The sequence below is a fragment of the Prunus mume genome, linkage group LG1 (genome assembly GCF_029339155.1).
Source record: "Prunus mume cultivar Tortuosa linkage group LG1, ASM2933915v1, whole genome shotgun sequence".
In the NCBI taxonomy this organism is placed as follows: Eukaryota; Viridiplantae; Streptophyta; class Magnoliopsida; order Rosales; family Rosaceae; genus Prunus; species Prunus mume.
Window position 1 is genome coordinate 20,420,753 of NC_142698.1, and position 19,060 is coordinate 20,439,812.

At 37.4% G+C, this 19,060-nt stretch overlaps 2 protein-coding genes and 1 long non-coding RNA gene across 17 annotated transcripts; 2 read left to right on the forward strand and 1 right to left on the reverse strand.

The window, feature by feature from the left end:
* The first annotated feature begins 4,332 nt into the window (after window positions 1-4,332).
* On the forward strand, window positions 4,333-13,065 carry LOC103320087 (Pentatricopeptide repeat (PPR) superfamily protein). Of its 10 annotated transcripts, none has more exons than XM_089052610.1 (4): window positions 4,334-6,178; window positions 8,165-8,623; window positions 10,958-11,090; window positions 12,532-13,065. In XM_089052610.1, the coding sequence occupies exon 1, from the start codon at window positions 4,399-4,401 to the stop codon at window positions 6,070-6,072; it is 1,674 nt and encodes a 557-aa protein (XP_088908736.1). In that variant the 5' UTR covers window positions 4,334-4,398; the 3' UTR covers window positions 6,073-6,178; window positions 8,165-8,623; window positions 10,958-11,090; window positions 12,532-13,065. The 10 variants fall into 10 exon arrangements, with proteins under 10 accessions (XP_008219967.2, XP_088908736.1, XP_088908740.1 ...); XM_089052614.1 differs by lacking the exon at window positions 10,958-11,090 and adding an exon at window positions 12,116-12,224 and having other exon boundaries at window positions 12,449-13,065; XM_089052604.1 differs by lacking the exon at window positions 10,958-11,090 and adding an exon at window positions 12,116-12,224.
* On the reverse strand, window positions 6,590-16,152 carry LOC103323967 (P-loop containing nucleoside triphosphate hydrolases superfamily protein). Of its 6 annotated transcripts, none has more exons than XM_089052577.1 (14): window positions 15,607-15,950; window positions 15,292-15,409; window positions 15,076-15,210; window positions 14,551-14,808; window positions 14,327-14,410; window positions 13,868-14,035; window positions 13,595-13,701; window positions 13,210-13,388; window positions 11,281-11,442; window positions 10,951-11,166; window positions 10,536-10,573; window positions 10,083-10,210; window positions 7,028-8,495; window positions 6,590-6,878 (listed from the first exon to the last, which is right to left on the reverse strand). In XM_089052577.1, exons 4-14 carry the CDS (start codon window positions 14,783-14,785, stop codon window positions 6,763-6,765), a joined length of 2,901 nt encoding a protein of 966 aa, XP_088908703.1. In that variant the 5' UTR covers window positions 14,786-14,808; window positions 15,076-15,210; window positions 15,292-15,409; window positions 15,607-15,950; the 3' UTR covers window positions 6,590-6,762. The 6 variants fall into 6 exon arrangements, with proteins under 6 accessions (XP_088908703.1, XP_088908694.1, XP_088908699.1 ...); XM_089052568.1 differs by having other exon boundaries at window positions 14,551-14,821; XM_089052573.1 differs by lacking the exon at window positions 15,292-15,409 and having other exon boundaries at window positions 14,551-14,821; window positions 15,076-15,249.
* Window positions 16,153-16,243: 91 nt separating this feature from the next.
* Window positions 16,244-18,144, forward strand: LOC148921256 (uncharacterized). The gene is made up of 3 exons (XR_016127058.1): window positions 16,244-17,302; window positions 17,685-17,794; window positions 17,875-18,144. It is a non-coding gene; the product is annotated as an uncharacterized LOC148921256 (long non-coding RNA).
* Window positions 18,145-19,060: the final 916 nt, after the last annotated feature.

Below are 19,060 nucleotides of genomic sequence, written 5' to 3' on the forward strand. Positions count from 1 at the left end.
TTACACGCGCCAAAGGTAAAAAAATTTGATTTATCGTGACGTCAAGACTCAGTCAAGCCTGTGGAAGTTGCCCTTGGCCTGCCCGGCTGGTGGGACCAACATTGCCGGCCGATTCTCCCGCTACCGAGCTCTTTTGTGCCAACTCGAGGGGCCTTTCACCCGGTTTTGGTGCTGCGGTGGAGTAGCTCTTAGGCCCTCTACTTTCATTTGATTCCCAGCAAAGATAAGAAATGGCATATAGCTTCCAACTTATTAATTGAGGATTAACTCCAAACAATACCATACTTCGAAAAAGAATGTGGTAGGGGATAGAAGAGAAAATACTACCACACAAAAAAAAAAAAAACATAGGGCAGAAACTCCACTTGCATAGAACCACATGATATCTCATAACAGTAACAGTCCATAGGGTAACACAAATTTTAAAAAACCAAGCAAGTTCCTTTTACACTATTTGACTGAGTTACCAAATGTGCAACAGCCAATTAAGATGGTAAAACCAGCAGTCTCCCCTGTTCTGGGTTCACTATATTTGTTGGGCTTGGTATTTAGAAAAGTTTCAAATTTTGGTTTGGGCTATAGCCCTATTTAGTCAGACCCAGACATAAATCCTATGATATAAATATATGTGGCCCTTTCAAATCTTATAAAATCTTATGATATAGGGAAATAGCTCAAAATACCACCAATTTTATAATTTTTGTGAAAATACCACCCCTCCCTAAAAAATTTAAAACTATCACCTATAAATACATCTTTATTGTCCATTAATTGCACCCATATCACATTTTCAAAAATTTGGTTCTCTCTCAGCTTGCTCAGTCCCCTTTTCTCTCTATGTCTGTCTGTCTCTCTCTCTCTTTGCTCTAGCGCAGATCTGTGTCTCTCTCTCTCTTTGATGCAGTGGTCTTCTTCCCTCAGCGATGTCTGCTCATCGAAGCTTAACTCCACTGTTCACATCCAAAAGGTACAGTTCATCATCATTTTCTTTGGGTTTCTTTGAAGTTGGTTTAGGGTGTATGGTTTCTATGAAATTGGTTTAGGGTTTAGGGGTTTCCTTGAAATTGGTTTAGGAGTTTCTCTGAAATTGGTATAGGGGTTTCTCTGAAATTGGTATAGGGTTTATGAGTTTCTATGAAATTAGTTTAAGGGTTTCTCTGAATTTGGTTTAGGGTTTATGGGTTTCTCTGAAATTGTTTGATTGTGATGATTCCTTGTTTGAAACAGTGAATGAGTGTGTTCTTTGTTCTTTGTTTGAAACTGCTGTTGTTATTGGTATCGTATTGATGTTTTATTGCTATTTTATTATGGTTTTATTCCCGTTCCATTGTGGTTTTAATGGTTTTGGTGATTTATGCAATTGGATTCTGTGTTTGTTTGTTGTTCTGTTTCATCCAAAGAAGGGAAATTGTAGGTGTTCATTTATAGTCTCTACATTAGACACCCTTCGAAGATCACATATTACCTACTCAAGCTTGCGATTGAGACTTTAAGGAGGGAGGCATATATATGAGGTAAATATGATAATGTCAGTGAATTGAGTTCAGTTTTCACTTATCACTTGGGAATTCACTGTGTTCCTTAATTATTTCAGGAAATCCTCTATATGAAGATGCAGAGATCGAAGCTGTGCTGGAGGTGCTTTATATGGTCATCCATCCATTTTGATAGAGCTATTTGGTTTAGATATTCTATGTAGTAAGGTGAAATAATTTAGGGTTTTTGGCCATGTTGTACATGGTGAAATGTAATATTGTACAGTCGTGGTAATGGCTAATTGCCTTATATGGCACATAAACTGTTTACATTTTTGGGTTTTGTTTTCGAGTTGCAATCGTGGTTAGCATACTTATTCTTTAGATTGTGAAGTTCAACTATTTCGTACTGTTCGATATATAAACATACTTGCTCTTTATGGAGGTATAACAATTAACTTATTTGAAACGACGTGTTCGTTTCCACTGACTTATACTTTTTTTTGTATCCATTTTTGACATTTGGTCCATGTAGTTTTCTTCATTTTTCTGTGCTCAATCCAATCATATATAGAACACAAAATTTGCATAATTGGTAGAAAACTTAAAGGTCAAAAAATGGACATATGGCAAAACTGAAAAACAGAGGAAGTGCATAATTCGTTTCTATCTAAAAAGCAATAAAATGGCAATACCTTGCTGATACAGTAGCGATATAGTGGCGATAAAAGGGTGCTAGAAATTGTTGTTTGTGTTTATTTTGGGTTTCTTGTTTTGTTTCATTTCATTTACTTATCTTGACTCATTACTAGTTAATAATAGGATGATTACGAGATTAATTTGTATCAATTATTAATACAAGAATTACATATATGAAGATTAAGCCGAACAACATCCATTTCAGACTGCATTTTAGACATGCAAAATAAATCACCACCGAACCTTAACAATACTATCTCGCAAAGGGAAAACCAAGGCTACACTTTTAGATTGCTTCATAAAAAATTTGACATCATAATCGTCCTCAATCTTTATGTGCTTCCACTCATTCGAGGCCACCAAAACTGAGAACTTTAAGCAAACCTTATCTTTCCTGCTGCTTGTATTACTAATCTGATGCACACAATCCAACAGTTCAGCAAATGTGATGGTTCGTGGAACTATTAAGCATTTTGAGTCACCCCCTTCGTATTTGCACATCTTCTTTAAGGTTACCCATTTTCCATTGTAGCAAACCAAAATAACAATTGTCTTCATTTCTGACATGAAAAAATTTATTTCATTAACACAATACAATCACAATAATCAGGCAATACAATGACAATATAACATCAATATAATACAATATAACGACAATATAACAGTAATACCACAATAAAATAACAGGAACACAACAATAATACAACACTAACACAGCAGTGAACAAGGATTCATCACAATCACACTATATAAATCCACTACATCAAATGGAAAATCCAAAGTTTCAGGATTCATATATCCAGAGCAATCTAAATGCAATTGGTAAAAACCCAGATGGATGAGCATGAAAATTCAAAAAACCTAACCCAAAACAATTACAGCCAAAACCAATTTAACAGAAACCCAAGCAATCAAAATAAAACCAATTTCACATAATCCAACAGATATTAAGAAAATAACCATCAACACTACCTATTCGAGGTTAGCGATCCAGTAGAGCTTCAAAGTTGCAAGCAGCTATTCATAAGACATACCTAAAATATGGGGTCGAGGCAGTGGCGGATGCAGGAATTGCCACTCATGGGGTCATAGTGTAAACTACCCAATATTTTTTTACGATGAAAAAAATATTGAAAATGAAACAATAGTACTTTCACTCATAATTAATGTCAAAAACAATATTACAAGGTATAAAAATTACTTGAATTGAATTGTAAACTTTCACAAAAATAGTGGCGGCGGTGGGGACGGCTGGTAGTGAACGGCAGCTAGCACCCTTGGCGGCGGTGGCAAGGGAGGAGGTGGTGGAGGTCTTGGGGAGATTGGGGTTAGGGTTGTTGTTGAGGAGAAATATGAAAATTGGGATTTTGGTGGTGAATTTTGGGGTTTGTGCTGTTTAGAGGGTTCAACTCCTTTTTTTTTTTTTTTTTTTTTTAAAGTCCTAGCCCAAAACGACGTCGTTTTGGCTAGGTCATTTAAAAAATTTGCCTTGGCCAAAACGACGTAGTTTTGCCAAGCAATTTAAAATAAATATAAAACAAAACCCCAGCTAGCCCATGAAGCTTCTTCTTCTCCATAGGGTCGCTTCCATGGCTACCAAGGGAAAAAACCAGATCCTACCACTAAAATTCAGATCTGCCATGGGTCGTCTGACCCTGGTGGATCCGCCACTGGATGAGGGAGGGGTTCGTGATTCAGAACAGAGAGCAAGACAGGGATGTGAGAGAGCTACGCTAGAGAGAGAGCAAGGAGAGAGACAGAGATCTGCGCTAGAGCAAAAAGAAAGACATATCTGCACTAGAGCAAAGTGAAGACAGAGAGAGAGAGAGAGACAGAAAGAGAAAAGGGGGCTGAGCAAGCTGAGAGAGAACCAAAGTTCTGAAAATGTGATATGAGTGCAATCAGTCGACAATAAAGATGTATTTATAGGTGGTAGTTTTAAAATTTTTGGGGAATGATGGTATTTTCACAAAAAATTATAAAATTAGTAGCATTTTGAGTTATTTCCCTATGATATAATCTTTAAAATCCAAAAGTTAAAAATCTTGATTATACAAAATTATCAATAAAATCATATAAGTCATTAAATCCATTGAATTTTTTTAATCCTTAAATAATCTTTTAAAATCTCAATTGAATACCCCCTCAGTGTTTAGTTGTCACAGATTTGAAATTACATTGCAATAATTTCAATCCATCCATCATCACATTGATTGAAATTAGTATGAATGAGATCATGAGGAGCGGAGGAGAGCTCCCATTTCATCCCATTTCGGCGGAGGTGGTGTCCTTGCTGAGGCTGAGGCTGAGACAGTGCTCCAACCTCAAACACATAGAGCAAGCTCATGGATTTATGGTAGCCGGAGGCCTTCATCAGGACAACCGAACCCTTCCCCGATTCATCCAGGCCTGCTCTTCTCTTGGCTTCTCAGATTACGCCTATTCCGTCTTCACCCGCACCCATGGCCAGCCAAGCATTTATCTCTATAACACCATCATCAAGGCCAAGGCTCTCTCTCCCTCTCCCTCCCACGCCATCTCTCTTTACAACAGAATCCAACTCGCCGCCTTGCGCCCTGACACCTACTCCTTCCCTTTTGTGCTCAAGGCCGTCGTTCGCTTGGCTCCACCTCAAGTTCAACGACTGGTGGGCGCACAGATTCACTGTCATATCATAGGAATTGGCTTTGACATGGATGCAAGCGTCCTCACTGCCCTCATTCATATGTATTCCTCTTGTGGATGTGTTTCCGACGCCCGCACACTGTTTGACGGAGCTGCTGCGTTTGCCTTTGCCTTTAGGGATGTCGCCCTCTGGAACGCAATGATTGCAGGATATGCCAAGGCAGGTGATGTCGACAATGCCCGCCATTTGTTCGAACTTATGCCCCCTAGGATTAGGAATGTCATTTCTTGGACTGCCCTGATTGCCGGATATGCTCAGGTGAACTGCCCCCACGAGGCCATCACAGTCTTCCGGAGAATGCAGCTTGAGAATGTTCAGCCTGATGAGATATCCATGTTAGCCGCACTCTCTGCATGTGCCCATTTAGGGGCTCTCCATTTGGGGGAGTGGATCCATAACTATATTGAGAAGCATGAATTTCGTAAGCTGGTTTCTCTCAATAACGCACTTATTGACATGTATGCCAAGTCAGGCAACATAACAAAAGCCCTTCAAGTTTTTGAAAATACTAAATGTAAAACTGTCGTAACTTGGACGACCATGATTGCTGGACTGGCTTTGCATGGTCTCGGAAGAGAAGCCCTTGAAATGTTTGCTCAAATGGAAAGGGTTAAAATCAAGCCTAACGATATCACTTTCATTGCCATCCTTTCTGCTTGTAGCCACGGTCGATTGGTTGAGATAGGCTTTTGGTATTTTAGCATCATGGTTTCCAAGTATAGGATTAAACCCAAAATTGTGCACTATGGCTGCATGATAGATCTACTCGCGCGTGCTGGTTATCTTCAAGAGGCACACGAATTGGTTAGACAGATGCCATTTGAAGCAAACGCAGCTATATGGGGTTCTCTTCTTGCCGCTTCTAATATTCATGGGGATGCGGAGCTTGGACAACATGCTTTGCAACATCTAATAATGCTAGAGCCCCATAATAGTGGAAATTATGCACTTTTGTCTAATGTATATGGTTCTCTGGGTAGGTGGAATGAATCGGGCATGCTAAGGAAAGTTATGAGGGACACAGGTGTGAAGAAGACTCCAGGAAGGAGTTCCATAGAAGTGAATAACAGAGTTCATGAATTCATTGCAGGAGACAAATCCCACTTTGAATGCACTAGGATATATGAAGTCCTGTATAAGATTTTCAGGCAGTTGAAACTGGCTGGACATCTGCAACAAGATTTTGGGGAGCTGCTTGAATTTGCTGAATAGCCATTAGCCAGGATTTGATAATCCAATTCTTCCAACGTCCAGTTTAACCAGATCTGAAATCTCCTTGGCATCACCGTATCTCTACCAGGGTTTCATCAACAAGCAGGTATTTTCTTTCCAAAGTAACGTCTTCTGTCCTTTTGAGCTGCTGAGAGATTATAAAAACATGACTATTCTTGCTCTTCACCCTCATGATATCCTACAAATTGTTCTTCAGGCACAACATACATGATTTGGTGTGTCAAAGAAAGAAAGATACTTAACAAAATGCCAACACCAACCTAGCAAGCTCCTGTCATCATCTAAACCTATTAAAAGAATGATATACAAGGAAGCCAAATATAGAGCTTATATGTTCTATGAATCTCCGTGGTTAACGAGACACTTCATTAGCTTCTCAGAAGTAGAAATTGCATAAGGAGAGTCACAAGAGTGGTTTATATAGTGTCTTTGTCAGTTATCTCAATTTCGTGTACAAATCAGATTTGCTTTGTGAACTTGAAACTGAAAGAGCTTCATAAAAGCAATTAAGATATTGAACTTGTAAACATTGTGATATGATTTTTCGATGCACATTTTTATATGAATGTCGCTTTATTTCATTGTATTTTGTTACCTAGCAAATGGACAGAATCATGAGAAGATTAATTTACTAAGACTTTAAATTTATAGTCACCTACTGAAGCTGCTTCAAAGTATTAAACCGAGGAAGAATTCCTGCTCTAGTCCCAAGTTCTGAAATCCTAACCCTAGAAGAGCACTGGCCCATAGAATCTGAATTTTCTGTTGAAGAAGATGGCGTATTCCTGACAAAAATAGAGGAAGAGAAACTTGTGAAACCATGGAACAGAACATAATCATTAGGAGATTAGGTGTTTTTGCAAAGGAAAAGGCTTCTGGATGAAAGTATTGCTCAAAAAGATTGAACATGTATTTACATAATTATCTTTCTTACCTGAGTTCATATCATTTTCTTGTGACTTTATCAGTTGCTGTGGCTTGATTGCTTCCTTTGGAGTTACATATTCCATAAATAAAGCTCTTTGAGATCTCATTTTGTGTAGGCCATGTCTTATTCCTTCTGCAGAGCTCTGAAATAACGTGTTCAGATCTTCCTTTTCACATTCTTCCCCACGTATTGTGGTAGGCACTTGTTGACAGCCTGAATTTAGTTCTATTCTTGAAATTGAGATTCCAGAATCTTCTCTCGAGTCCAAAATGCTATAAGCTAAATTAGAGGTAGAAATTTGGCACCAATTGCTATTGTTTGACAAGAAACTGTCTGAGGATTCTGTTTCACAAAATGGTACCTGCTTTGGGGATAAAGTGTTGACCCCATTATCATCTTCATTCGAATGCAAACTGCTGTACCAAATATCAGGTGGATAAATGGTGTTGCATATGTGTGTCTCCATTGGCACGCCATCTAATTTGTCTTTTGTATGTGTTATTATATCTTCAACAAATTCGTCTGATGGAGAATCAGAGTTACATGTTGAGTCAATATTGTCAAAATCCTTCAAATTTGTGGGAGGTGTGGTAATAACCACTTCTTGCATGGACCTTTGAGATCCCTCCACATCACCATGCTTCTTCAATTTGTTGTGGTTGACAATCTGTTCTATTGCATTCTTGCAGTTTTGAACTTCCTCATCCTGCAAATGGTCTCTTTCTTTTTGTCCATTACATATATGTTTCTTCTCTGGGGTAGGAATAGCTGGAATCCGTTTGTTCCTGTGAAAATGACTCCTGGTAGCAGGTGCATTCTTATTTAGGAGTAGCCACTTATCAACATAATATTCTGCAGAACAAGCATTACTTTTATGTCTATTTTCACATTCCTCGCTACGATCTCTGTGATGATTGGAGCATTTTGGTGATGCTTCCTGTTCTGGGAATACAACCTCTTTAATGTCACATTCTGATAGATCCTGACTGTATTCTGTTTCTACATCTGCACTACGTTTCATCTTCAAAGCCACTAAACAGCTATTTCTGGAAATACTACATTCTGAGTTGTTTTCTGAAGTACCCTTTACAGGGAAATTTACAGATTTAGCATGATGGTTCATTGGTCTTCTCCTTCTTGCAGGGAATCTCACTTTCTCTTCAAAAGTTAGGTGTTCGGGTCCAGATTTTCTTCTGCTGCAAATAGTAGGTCTCATAAACCTTGGTACCTGCGAAGAGGGAGCTGCTGCAATATTTCTAGTCTTGCTCCTTTTTATTTCAAGATTAGCTTGGGGCAAGTTGTTAAATAAATTTTCAGCATCCAGTTTCTCACTGGAAGATTGGGTTGTCCCTGTTAATTTCTCCAATTCCTCATTTAACTTCTTGATACTCATTCTAACATCCTGGCGCTCAACTTCAATCATTTTCATCTTTTGTTGCAGATTGATCATTGCAACTTCCTTCTGCCTCTCTTCCTGATTTCAATTTCTTCCAGTCATTATTAAGGCACCGGAGTTCACAATTTATAATAGAAACAAAATCAGCTTTTTGCATAAGCTGAGGTTCCTATGAGGCACTTGGATTCATGCAGCAAGCTAACCAGGTAATACAGCAAACTGATTTTATGATTACTCATTATCAAATGAATCTACTTTCTTGCACCAATATTCTTAGTTATGATTTTAATTTTTACACAACTTTTCCGCCCTTCTATGATATGTGTATGATTCCTGCATAAACGGCTTCAAGACTTGCAATAGTTTTGTTAAAGACGATAAAGTGAGTAATGATTAAGCTTTCTTCTTTTTCACTATAACATACTCATTAGACTAACATCGTGCACTTTGTCATGTGTCTAGACTTGTTCTTATTAGTATTAATGTGCCTTCTTTTCCTTTTCTAGTTCAAATGTTTTTCTCTAGCTTATGTAATGTAGTCGACATCAATCAAGTATCATGCTCCAATTTCACTGAAAGAGGCTGGTTAAAATTATTGAACTGTTTGGGTAGCTTCAGGATTGTAAGGCATGATGGTGCATTTTGATGTAGGGGAGAGAAGTTAGAGTCCTTACTAAAGAGTTCGGTTGTGCGATGTGTGAGTGACCTCTGACTTATTTAGGCATTATCTTTGGGAGCAACCCTTCTGCATTATCTTTTTTCTAAATCTGGTGACAGAAAAAGTGTGGAAAATGTTAGATGGCTGGAGGAGAGGGAAGGGTAGCATTATTATTTTTTGTCTATCTTCATATTCTCAGGGGGGGTAGCTAGGATTTTAGAGAAATTAATGAGACTTCTTATGGGAAAGCTGTGGTGAGGAGGAAATTATCATTTAATCAATTGGGATCTTGTGCAGGAACTGGGGAAAAGGTGGGTTAGCTATTGGAAATTTGTTAAAAGGAAATCAGGCATTACTAGGCAAATGGTTGTGGAGATTCTCACTTGAGAAAACTCTGTATGGTGTTCAATTGTTAGGAACGGCTGAGCCATATAATTTTAGAAGGCTGGTGTGACCATTAAGGTGCAAAGTTTACCTGGTTTAGTGGTCCATGGAAGCTAAATACTTGTGATATGATCTGGAGAAGAAGGCCTTACGCATGTTTGTCTCCACTCCACATTGGTGTGTTTTGTATTAAAAGGAGGAGGGACTGCTGCACACTGGTTGTTTGATGTGTTTGAAGGGATGTGTGTTGGGGTTGTTATTTCTTGTTGGTGGAGAGGTACTGCAATTTAGAGGCTAACAAAAAGGGGCCATTTTCTTTGATGGTCTGCTATTTTTGCTCTTTGTGCATTGTTTGGGTAGACAGAAACAATCGGTATGTTGACAAGAAGGAAGAGGAAGTGGATCTACTTTGGGATAGGATTAGATTCTTGGCTTCTTTTAGGGCGTCTTTGTCAAAGTTATTTAGAGACTTTTTTTTTTTGGTCAACTTTGGAGACTATCTTTATGTGTAATTCATAGTGGTAATTTTAATCTGTACTGTCACTAAGCCAAAATAAAAAGGCAAAAGGAATTTGTACTTTGTCAGATTTAATATAAAAAAACAGATCATCACATTTACTTACAGTTGAATCTGTATTCCCTAGATGAACGCTTCTCACCCTTGTTGCAAAATTCAAAGAACACACTGTCTCACAGAGATCTTCTTCTTTAGGACTGATGTGGACAAGCATTAGAGTTTTTGAGTCCTTTCCTAAAAGTATAAAATCAAGGGAAGAAAAGATATTTAGACCACGGTGATAAAAATAAAAATTGAAGTACATGTGAAACAGCCATTAAAAAAAAGGTGGGTATTTTAAAAAATAAGTTTTGCCATCTCCAGAGCAGGCATATAACATAACTAGTTGATGCTGCATGCATATAGTTTACTCCAAGAAACCTTTTTAGTGGCAGACCTTGATAGGTAAAAACAAAAGAACCTCGTTTATCATAGAAATTTGGAGTAGGGCATGTTCTTGTCACTTGGTAGTCATTACAATTAAGAATGATACTGTAGATCCAGTGAGGTAAAGTATTACCAAGGGAATCTTTAAGAACCTGCGTCAGCTTGCTATTCCTGTCATTAGTGAAAAAAGAAAAACTTATTATGTAATTAGCCATCTATATAATAAAAGTGAATCATAACTGGTGAGGTCTTATTGCTTATAACTCATTACACACTAACAAGCGTGTAGAGTCGAAATCTTGTTAGTATCTTACTCATACCAAGTACCAAAGCATAATATATTAACTGAAAAGCATGCTGGTTTCGTTGATTATTTAATTTGATCAAGTGGGATTTTCTTGCCGTCACTAAAATAGGCTATGGGAGAGTTAATTTCTCATTCAAGTTTTAACGATATGGCTTTAATAACAAAATAACAAAAAGGGAGATGTATGCTGCTTATCCCGAGTAGTAGGGATCAATGCATAATGATTCATTGTGTTTCTTACCTGTAAGGTACATGGCCCTTTCTAGTCTGAAGGGCATTGATGACATCTCCAAGAGAAGAAAGTGACAAGTTAATGGCTTTTCCTTCTTCTAGTCTTCTTCCCCATGCCTTTGTCTTCAGCAGACGCTCACTTCCCCCCAGGTCAATAAACCAAACTTTATTTGTTTCTCGTCGCCTCTCAGGCGCTCCACTACATGTGACTGATATGCGAATCAAGCTACCACAGCAGAAATAGAAAGTCTCTGAACATAATAGTATTGTTTCCAAAACCAGTAACCAAAGCTGAAGACATATCTGAGACAGCCAGTTTCCTATTAGGGCAAGTAGTTACCAGTGTGATCTGCTGGAAGTAACGTTACAATTTGTTGATGCAGTTGACCTGAACCGGCACCCTAGTCTATATAGTTTCAAAGCTTGGTTGAAGTCACTCACTTGAATAGCCACAAGGTTTTCAATTTCAATCCCACCCTTTGGATCTGTTTGGATCGAGAGGCTGTTCAAGTAAAAGTAGGATTACTTCATAAGGCAATGCTTAACACAACTAACAAATAGAACTTACGAAAGTAAAGGGATGCAATAAGCCAACAATTTTCATGTAATTAAGGAGACCATGAGAGGATTAATTGAGCGAATTCACTTCCATCATTTCCTCCTCTTCGTGGGAATTAGCAATAACTTACTGTTAGTGCTGCTTTGGAAATTTTTCCCAATATCACTTTGAATTTCTTCAACTGATAAGACATGAAAAAGACATACTCTACTTCAAGCATCCATTCACCACTTTAGTTCAAAACAAATGATTCCCGAAGGCATTTGCAAAGACATGATATGTTCATTCAGATGCGTGAACGTCTTGCTTGATTATGAAAACAATGGTTAAGTAGCTGGCATTTTTTAAGGGTTAATTGCGGGTTTGTATACCCTGCTATTAACAATCCTAGAAAGCTACTACATGTGTTACTACTACATTAGAAAATGATTCTAGTATCTGGTTACACCATTAAAATCTGTTAAGCATCCGCATTTATTTTCAATACTTAAATAATCTTTTGGGGTGAGCTATATAACAAACACAACTGATAGAGATGCAAGGTGACAATGAAATGCAACTACACGCAAAAATAGACAAGGAATGAAGCTCTTTATTTGTCTGATGCTCTGTGCAGGGAAAAAAACATTTGAAAAAAAAAGAAAAACACTCCTAGTAGTGGTCAGTACAAAGCCTTGGAACTAATTATCATATGCAGTCATATTTTCAGGCATACTATAAGTCAGGTATATAATTCCTCAACCCTCCAATATAATGAACAAAGAAGTGAAATTAAGTTCATTGAACTTCATCAAATTTGTAACTGGCTAAAAAGCCCATAAAGAATTTTTCAGGAAAGATAAATTATCAAAGTTGATGTGGACACAAAATAAAACCTGTAGCAAGTTGGCCTTCATTTTTCAATTAATCATCTTCACCGCCCATGTTTTTTTTTTTTTAATCCTGTTAGGCAACCACAAGACACCAAAAGCTTAAGCGCTTTAGGGAATGGACCAACAATGTATATGTTAAGCTAGCTTCCTTCACATGTAGGCTTGCAGAGGTAGATAAATGCAGATAGAGAGAAGTGTAGAGGTGCAGCCCGATCATGTACCTTGCAAATCAGTGGAGAAGTGGGGGAATGGAGATTGGAGGTTTCGAACTCAAGGCCTCCTACAACCAGAGCTATGATTTCTATTAGACAACCACTGGTGGAAAGAAAGCCAAGGTTTTCTGGGATGCAATGTGTTAACCCTCTCTCTGCTATTGGGTTACATGGAACAACTTTGAAGGTTTTAGTGGACTAAACGGAGGAGGAGCCTAGGAAAAAGATCAGATTCTGGTCATCTTATGGACTTCTGTTTCTACGTAATCTAAGAGACTCGTCTCTCTGCTATTCTTATGGATTGAAAGGCTGCAGGCCATTATAGCTAGGAGTGTAGGGGGTCCTGGTATCCAAATTGTTATATTTTTTGTTTGATAGTCCTATCCATTCTCATTTTCATTTCGTGTACATTTAAGTGGACTCCTTTTTGTTAGTATTAATAGAATTTTTTATTTTCTCAATAAAACAGAAATATTAAACAACCACTGAGACCTCAAAAGGCTTAAGCTATTCTGGACTGGGCCAAGAATGTATATCAAGTTAATATCTGTTATTGCTCAAATTGAGTATATTTATGGTGAGTTGCGTAGCTCATGAGCCTTAAAACATTCAGCATGTAATTTTACCATGGTGGCAGTGGATCCATTGCCTTTGTTGGTTGAGGAATGAGCAGGTCTTTGAGATTTCCCATGTAAATCTCAAGCATACTGAAACTGAATAGAAACACATGGTTACTATCCACTGCTTGCTTAAACAGTGCTTCGATTGCACGGGGCACCACTCCGGGAAAATCTGGAGTTCCTTCCTACACAATTTAGATAAGAACACTTTAATACTGAAATTATGTCAGGCAGATCAAGGCACGCAACTGAGACTTTTGGGCTACTGAACTTTCCAGTTAAGTTTTTTTTTTCACTTGCATGACATGGATTTCTTTATTGGCTATGTCAAGATTTTACTTGCATGTATAGAATGCCTATAAAATTTCATAAGACAGTCCTTATTCCTCACCATGGTGAAGGTTTTCCCTGTGCCCGTCTGTCCATATGCAAATATGCATGCATTGTAGCCATCAAGTGCAGATTTGATGACTGGCTCAACTTCTGAAAAGACTTCATCTGAAATTTTTCAATAATCAAATTTTCAATCACAACAATTATGGCTCTCTGTAAGTTAGCACATGAAGAGTTGCAACTGGCCCTTTTTTTTTTCTTTCTGGCCTGGAGTTGCAACAAGCCTCAAAGGCCAAACGTACAACCAGAAAGTTTTGATGTACTCAAGCACCTTGTGATGAGCCTGGGTGGAAAACCATGTCGAAACTGTAACTTTTACTCTTATTATCAGTAAGTCTTAGATGAACATTACTCGAATCTAATGCAACGACAGGCCTGAAACGGCCAAAGTTCTCCCCTATTGTGATGGGTCTTATACGACAAAGCACACGAATGTTACCTGCAATGACAATATATGGTTAGCACAATTCTGCAATTTAAATTGTTTTGGGTCAAATACAGCATATATGCGCATCTAAGAATCTGGAAGTATTTTTTTGGGGAAGCACAGATTTTTATTCGATAAACTCTTCACAAGTTTTGGTCTTATTTGGAGTTTAGTAAAAACACTTTCTTTGACAGGATAGTAAGAACACTTCATAGTTTTGTAATAGGATGGTAAGGACGCTTGGTAACACATCAGACTTGAAATCTCCCTTAAAATACGATACTTAAGTTAACAATGACTAACCTTTCAGGTCCAGAAATTCATTTAGAACCTGCCTTCTCTGTTTGTTCAATTCATTAATGTGGGCAGTCAAGATAGCAAGTTCATCTGTAGACAGACACAGAGAGAATTGAGAAGGTATAGGTGTTTGATGAATAGAATGATCATATTCAGATGGACATTGTAAGAAAATAAAATATATGCAGTGCAGCAGATAGATATGCCATTGCCAAGGGATTTACATTTACCTCTAATATTTGAGGCAGCATTGCTTAAATCATCATCATCATCACGGTTCTCTGAACAACTGTTTATCTCAAAATTTGTAATGGTTAAGTGAGTCTCAGTGGATTGTCCTTGAGAAGGTTGGTTTCTTATTATATCACAAACAGATTTAACCCAGCTGGAAGTCAGATGTGACTTCAATCCTAGTAAGGAATGAATCTTTTCAGGAAGGCTGTGGACAGGGTTTCTTGATGCCATGTTTTTCCCTGAATGTCTTTGTCCTGCAACCCAACTCTGTAGGGTAAATAAACAAATAAATAAGTTCAACTTTAGATGATAAAGATTATCTGTTGCATGAGACTGGAGAGGGGCACAGGCACAGGCACAGGCCGCACAGCATGAGTGTTTCTTTAATGCATGATAGCACTAGTAGTGGATATGTGGATTAACAAGCAAAACTTTCAATTTCTTTTCGCAAACAAAAAATGGAAACTATATTTTCATTTACTAGGGTAGTCTTTGTTTTTCTTTTCTTTTCTGACCAGTACCTCTCTATGAACTGCAAAATGATGTTTCGGTTGTCCACTATACTGATGAAGAGTATATGATAATAAAGCTGCAGAAATCTATAGGTATACTGAGAATCCTATTTCTTCTTTGTTATGTGAGTTTTCTTCAGAAATCTATAGGAAAAAAAGAAAGATGAAGGAGGATATCCGAGCCTGAAAGAGAGAACAGAGAAATTATGAACAAGTTAAACAAACCACGGAGAGAATAGTAGCATGAATCTGGAAGCTTATAGCACTTGAAAACTCCTGTTAGTTAAAACTTAAAAGTGAATGTCTGCTGAAGCCATTCTTGACCAAGACAATGTAACTGAAACTGGCCAAAAGAAAAAGAGACCAAGACAAGGTCAAATATTCCTCCATTGCAGCCCCCAACTTATATTTTATCCAGTCAAAACCTTTCAATTAATACATGCCAATGCCCATTTCAAACACTATATTAATAGAATCATACATAACTAGGCAAGCAAAGAAATAAAGAACGACAGGGGAGGGAGGGAGAAGAAATCTCACAAGCTGTTGAATGCTGAAGAAAGAAATTTAGTCTCTGCTGCGAATAAGACTGAAAGCTCATCAAAAAATAATGCAGTGCATTTCTTTCATATGTTATGCTGGTACAGGTAAACCATTGTTGGAATTTTGCTTCTTGACAAAATCAAATAGTTTCCCCTCCTCCCCTTACATAAGATAAGAGATAGAGAGAGAGAGAGAGGCTGGTAGTTGGTGAGGGTCCCATTTCAAATTTTCAGGATGATGCGTTTTCACTCATCTCTTGCTTGAAGCTGAGGATGGTTGGGGTGAGAAATGTTGGGGGGGCTAGCTCAGCTCAGCTCAGCTGTCATTAATAACTTGCCTCTCTCTTGCCATTTGATTTTGATCTCACTCTCACCACCAGGCCAACATATCGAGTACCAACCAACCATGACCTTCCCAATCCCACATTCATCACTCACTATCGTCTAATAATCTTTCATTTGGTCCCATCCCATCTTATTCCCTAGTGGTTGATCAGGTGTTTCATTTTTGCAAACTACGCCAACATAGACCAATCAAACAAACAAAGCGAATACACCAAAGAAACTTCCTTTGCAAAACAAACAAACGAGAAAAAAATATATTAATGATTTACTTACTTTAATAATTAAGCCCGGTAAAACTGCTTAATGATTTTGATTTTGATTTTTATAGTACAAGTGATAGTCTAAACTAAAGAAGACTCACACACACAACTATGATGTTGTGGGAATTCAAACCTGTCAACCGCTATGTCTTAATTGTTGTGGAGCATCAGACAGACAAACGATCATGTGCAATAAGCAGTTCCTTCAACTATACAACACGCGCGTATTGTTATTTCGTTGTTTTGTCTTTCAACCTTGAGGCCAATATTCGGTGGTTGGTTGGTTCTAAAGAATCCAAAATGTGTCATGGATGAATGATCTGTTTATGCGGGATCAACCAGTTGCTGTGGGCCAGGTCTTGTTTGAAGATTTGTGTGTGGTGTTTTGTTGGGGCGGGTGTCTAGGCCCATAATGATTTCTGCGTAAAGTTTGTCTTGTTGGGCTTCAGCCCTCCTTTAAACCAAAAGAAGAAAATTATAAGGAAATAGCTCAAAATGCCACATTTTTTATAATTTTTTCTGAAAATACCACCTATCTCCTAAAATTTTAAACTCTCACTTATAAATACATTTTTATTGTTCACTGATTGCACACATTATTTTTTGGGAGTTTCACTAAAACACCCAAAATAAGAGCTGAAATTATAAAAAAACCCAATACCCAAAACACTTTATAAACACACCCAAAACCCATCATTACACACACTCAAAACTCATTTATAAACACACCCAAAAAATATACAATTGTTGACTTTGGGGTTGATTTTGGGTGTGTTTCTATGTTTAAATAGTGTTTGGGTTTTTTTATAAATACATGTCTAGGATTGGGTTTATTTATAAATTTGTATTATTTTTTCAGAATTTTTGTTCTCTCTCACCTCTCTTAGCTCCATCTCTCTCTATCACTCAACTCTCAATCTCTCTTCGCTCTGTCTCTCTATCGCTCAACTCTCAGTCTATCTTCGCTCAGCTCTCACCCTCTCTTCGGTCTTTCTCAATCTCTCTCTCTCTCTCTCTCTAACACATTGGTCTTCCTCCCTCAGTGGTGTCTATTCATTGAAGCTTAACTTCACCGTTCACATCCAAAAGGTACGGTTTATCATCATTTTCTTTAGATTTAGGGGTTTCTTTGAAGTTGGTTTAGGGTGTATGATTTCTATGAAATTGGTTTAGGGTTTAAGGGTTTCTCTTAAATTGTCTGATTGTGATGATTCCTTGTTTGAAACAGTGAAGGAGTATGTTCTTTGTTCTTTGTTTGAAACTGCTATTGTTTTGTTGTTGTTGTTGGTATCGTATTCCTATTTTATTGATGTTGGATTGTCATGTTAGTGGTATTATATTAGCATCGTAGTGCTATTTTATTGCTAGTTTATTATGGTTTTATTCCTGTTCCATTGTGGTTTTAATGGTTTTAGCGATTTATGCAATTGGATTCTGTGTTTGTTTGTTGTTTTGTTTCATCCAAAAAAAGGAAATTGTAGGTGTTCATTTATAGTCTCTACATTAGGCACCCTTCAAAGATCACATATTACCGACTCAAGTTTGCGATTAAGGCATTAAGGGGGGAGGCATATATATGAGGTAAATATGATAATGTCAGTGAATTGAGTTCAGTTTTCACTTATCACTTGGAAATTCACTGTGCTTCTTAATTATGTTAGGAAATCCTTTATATGAAGATGCAGACATTGAAGCTGTGCTGGAGGTGCTTTATATGGCCATCCATCCATTTCGACAGAGCCATTTGGTTTGGGTATTTTGTGTAGCAAGGTGAAATAATTTACAGGGTCTTCAGCCATGTCGTACATGGTGAAATGTAATATTGTACAGTCGATGGCGGTGGCTAATTACCTTACATGGCACATAAACTATTTCCATTTTTTGGTTTTGTTTTCGAGTTACAATCGTCGTTAGCATACTTATTCTTTAGATTGTGAAGTTCAACTATTTCGTACTGCTCGATATATAAACATAATTACTCTTTATGGAGGTATAACATTTTACTTGTTTGAAACGATAAGTTCGTTTCCACTGACTTATACTCTTTTTTGTATCCATTTTTGACATTTGGTCAATGTAGTTTTCTTCATTTTTCTGTGCTCAATCCAATCATAAATGGAACACAAAATTTGCATAATGGGTAGAAAACTTAAAGGTCAAAAAATGGACATATGGCAAAACTGAAAAACAAAGGAAATGCATAATTCGTTTCTGCCAAAAACGCAATAAAATGGCAATACAGTAGTTATATAGTGGCGATAAAAATATGCTAGAAATTGTTGTTTGTGTTTATTTTGGGTTTCTTATTTTGTTTCATTTGATTTACTTATCTTGACCCATTACTAGTTAATAATGGGATGATTATGAGATTGATTTGTGTTAATTATAAATACAAGAATTACATATTGATTAAGTCGAACAACATCCATTTTAGACTACATTTTAGACATGCAAAATAAATCGCCACCGAACCAATACTATCCCGCGAAGGGAAAACCAAGGCTACACTTTCAGATCGCTTCATAAAAAATTTGACATCATCATTGTCCTCAATCTTTATGTGCTTCCACTCATTCAAGGCCACCAAAAATGAGAACTTTAAGCAAACATTGTCTTCCCTACTGTTTGTATTACCAATCTGATTCACATGATCCAACCGTTCAGCAAATGTGATGGTCCGTGGAACTATTAAGCATTTTGAGTCACCCCCTTTGTATTTGCACATCTTCTTTGAGGTTACCCATTTTTCATTGTAGCAAACCAAAATAACAATTGTCTCCATTTCTAACCATGACAAAAATTAAAATTATTTCATTAACACAATACAGCCACAATAACCAGGCAATA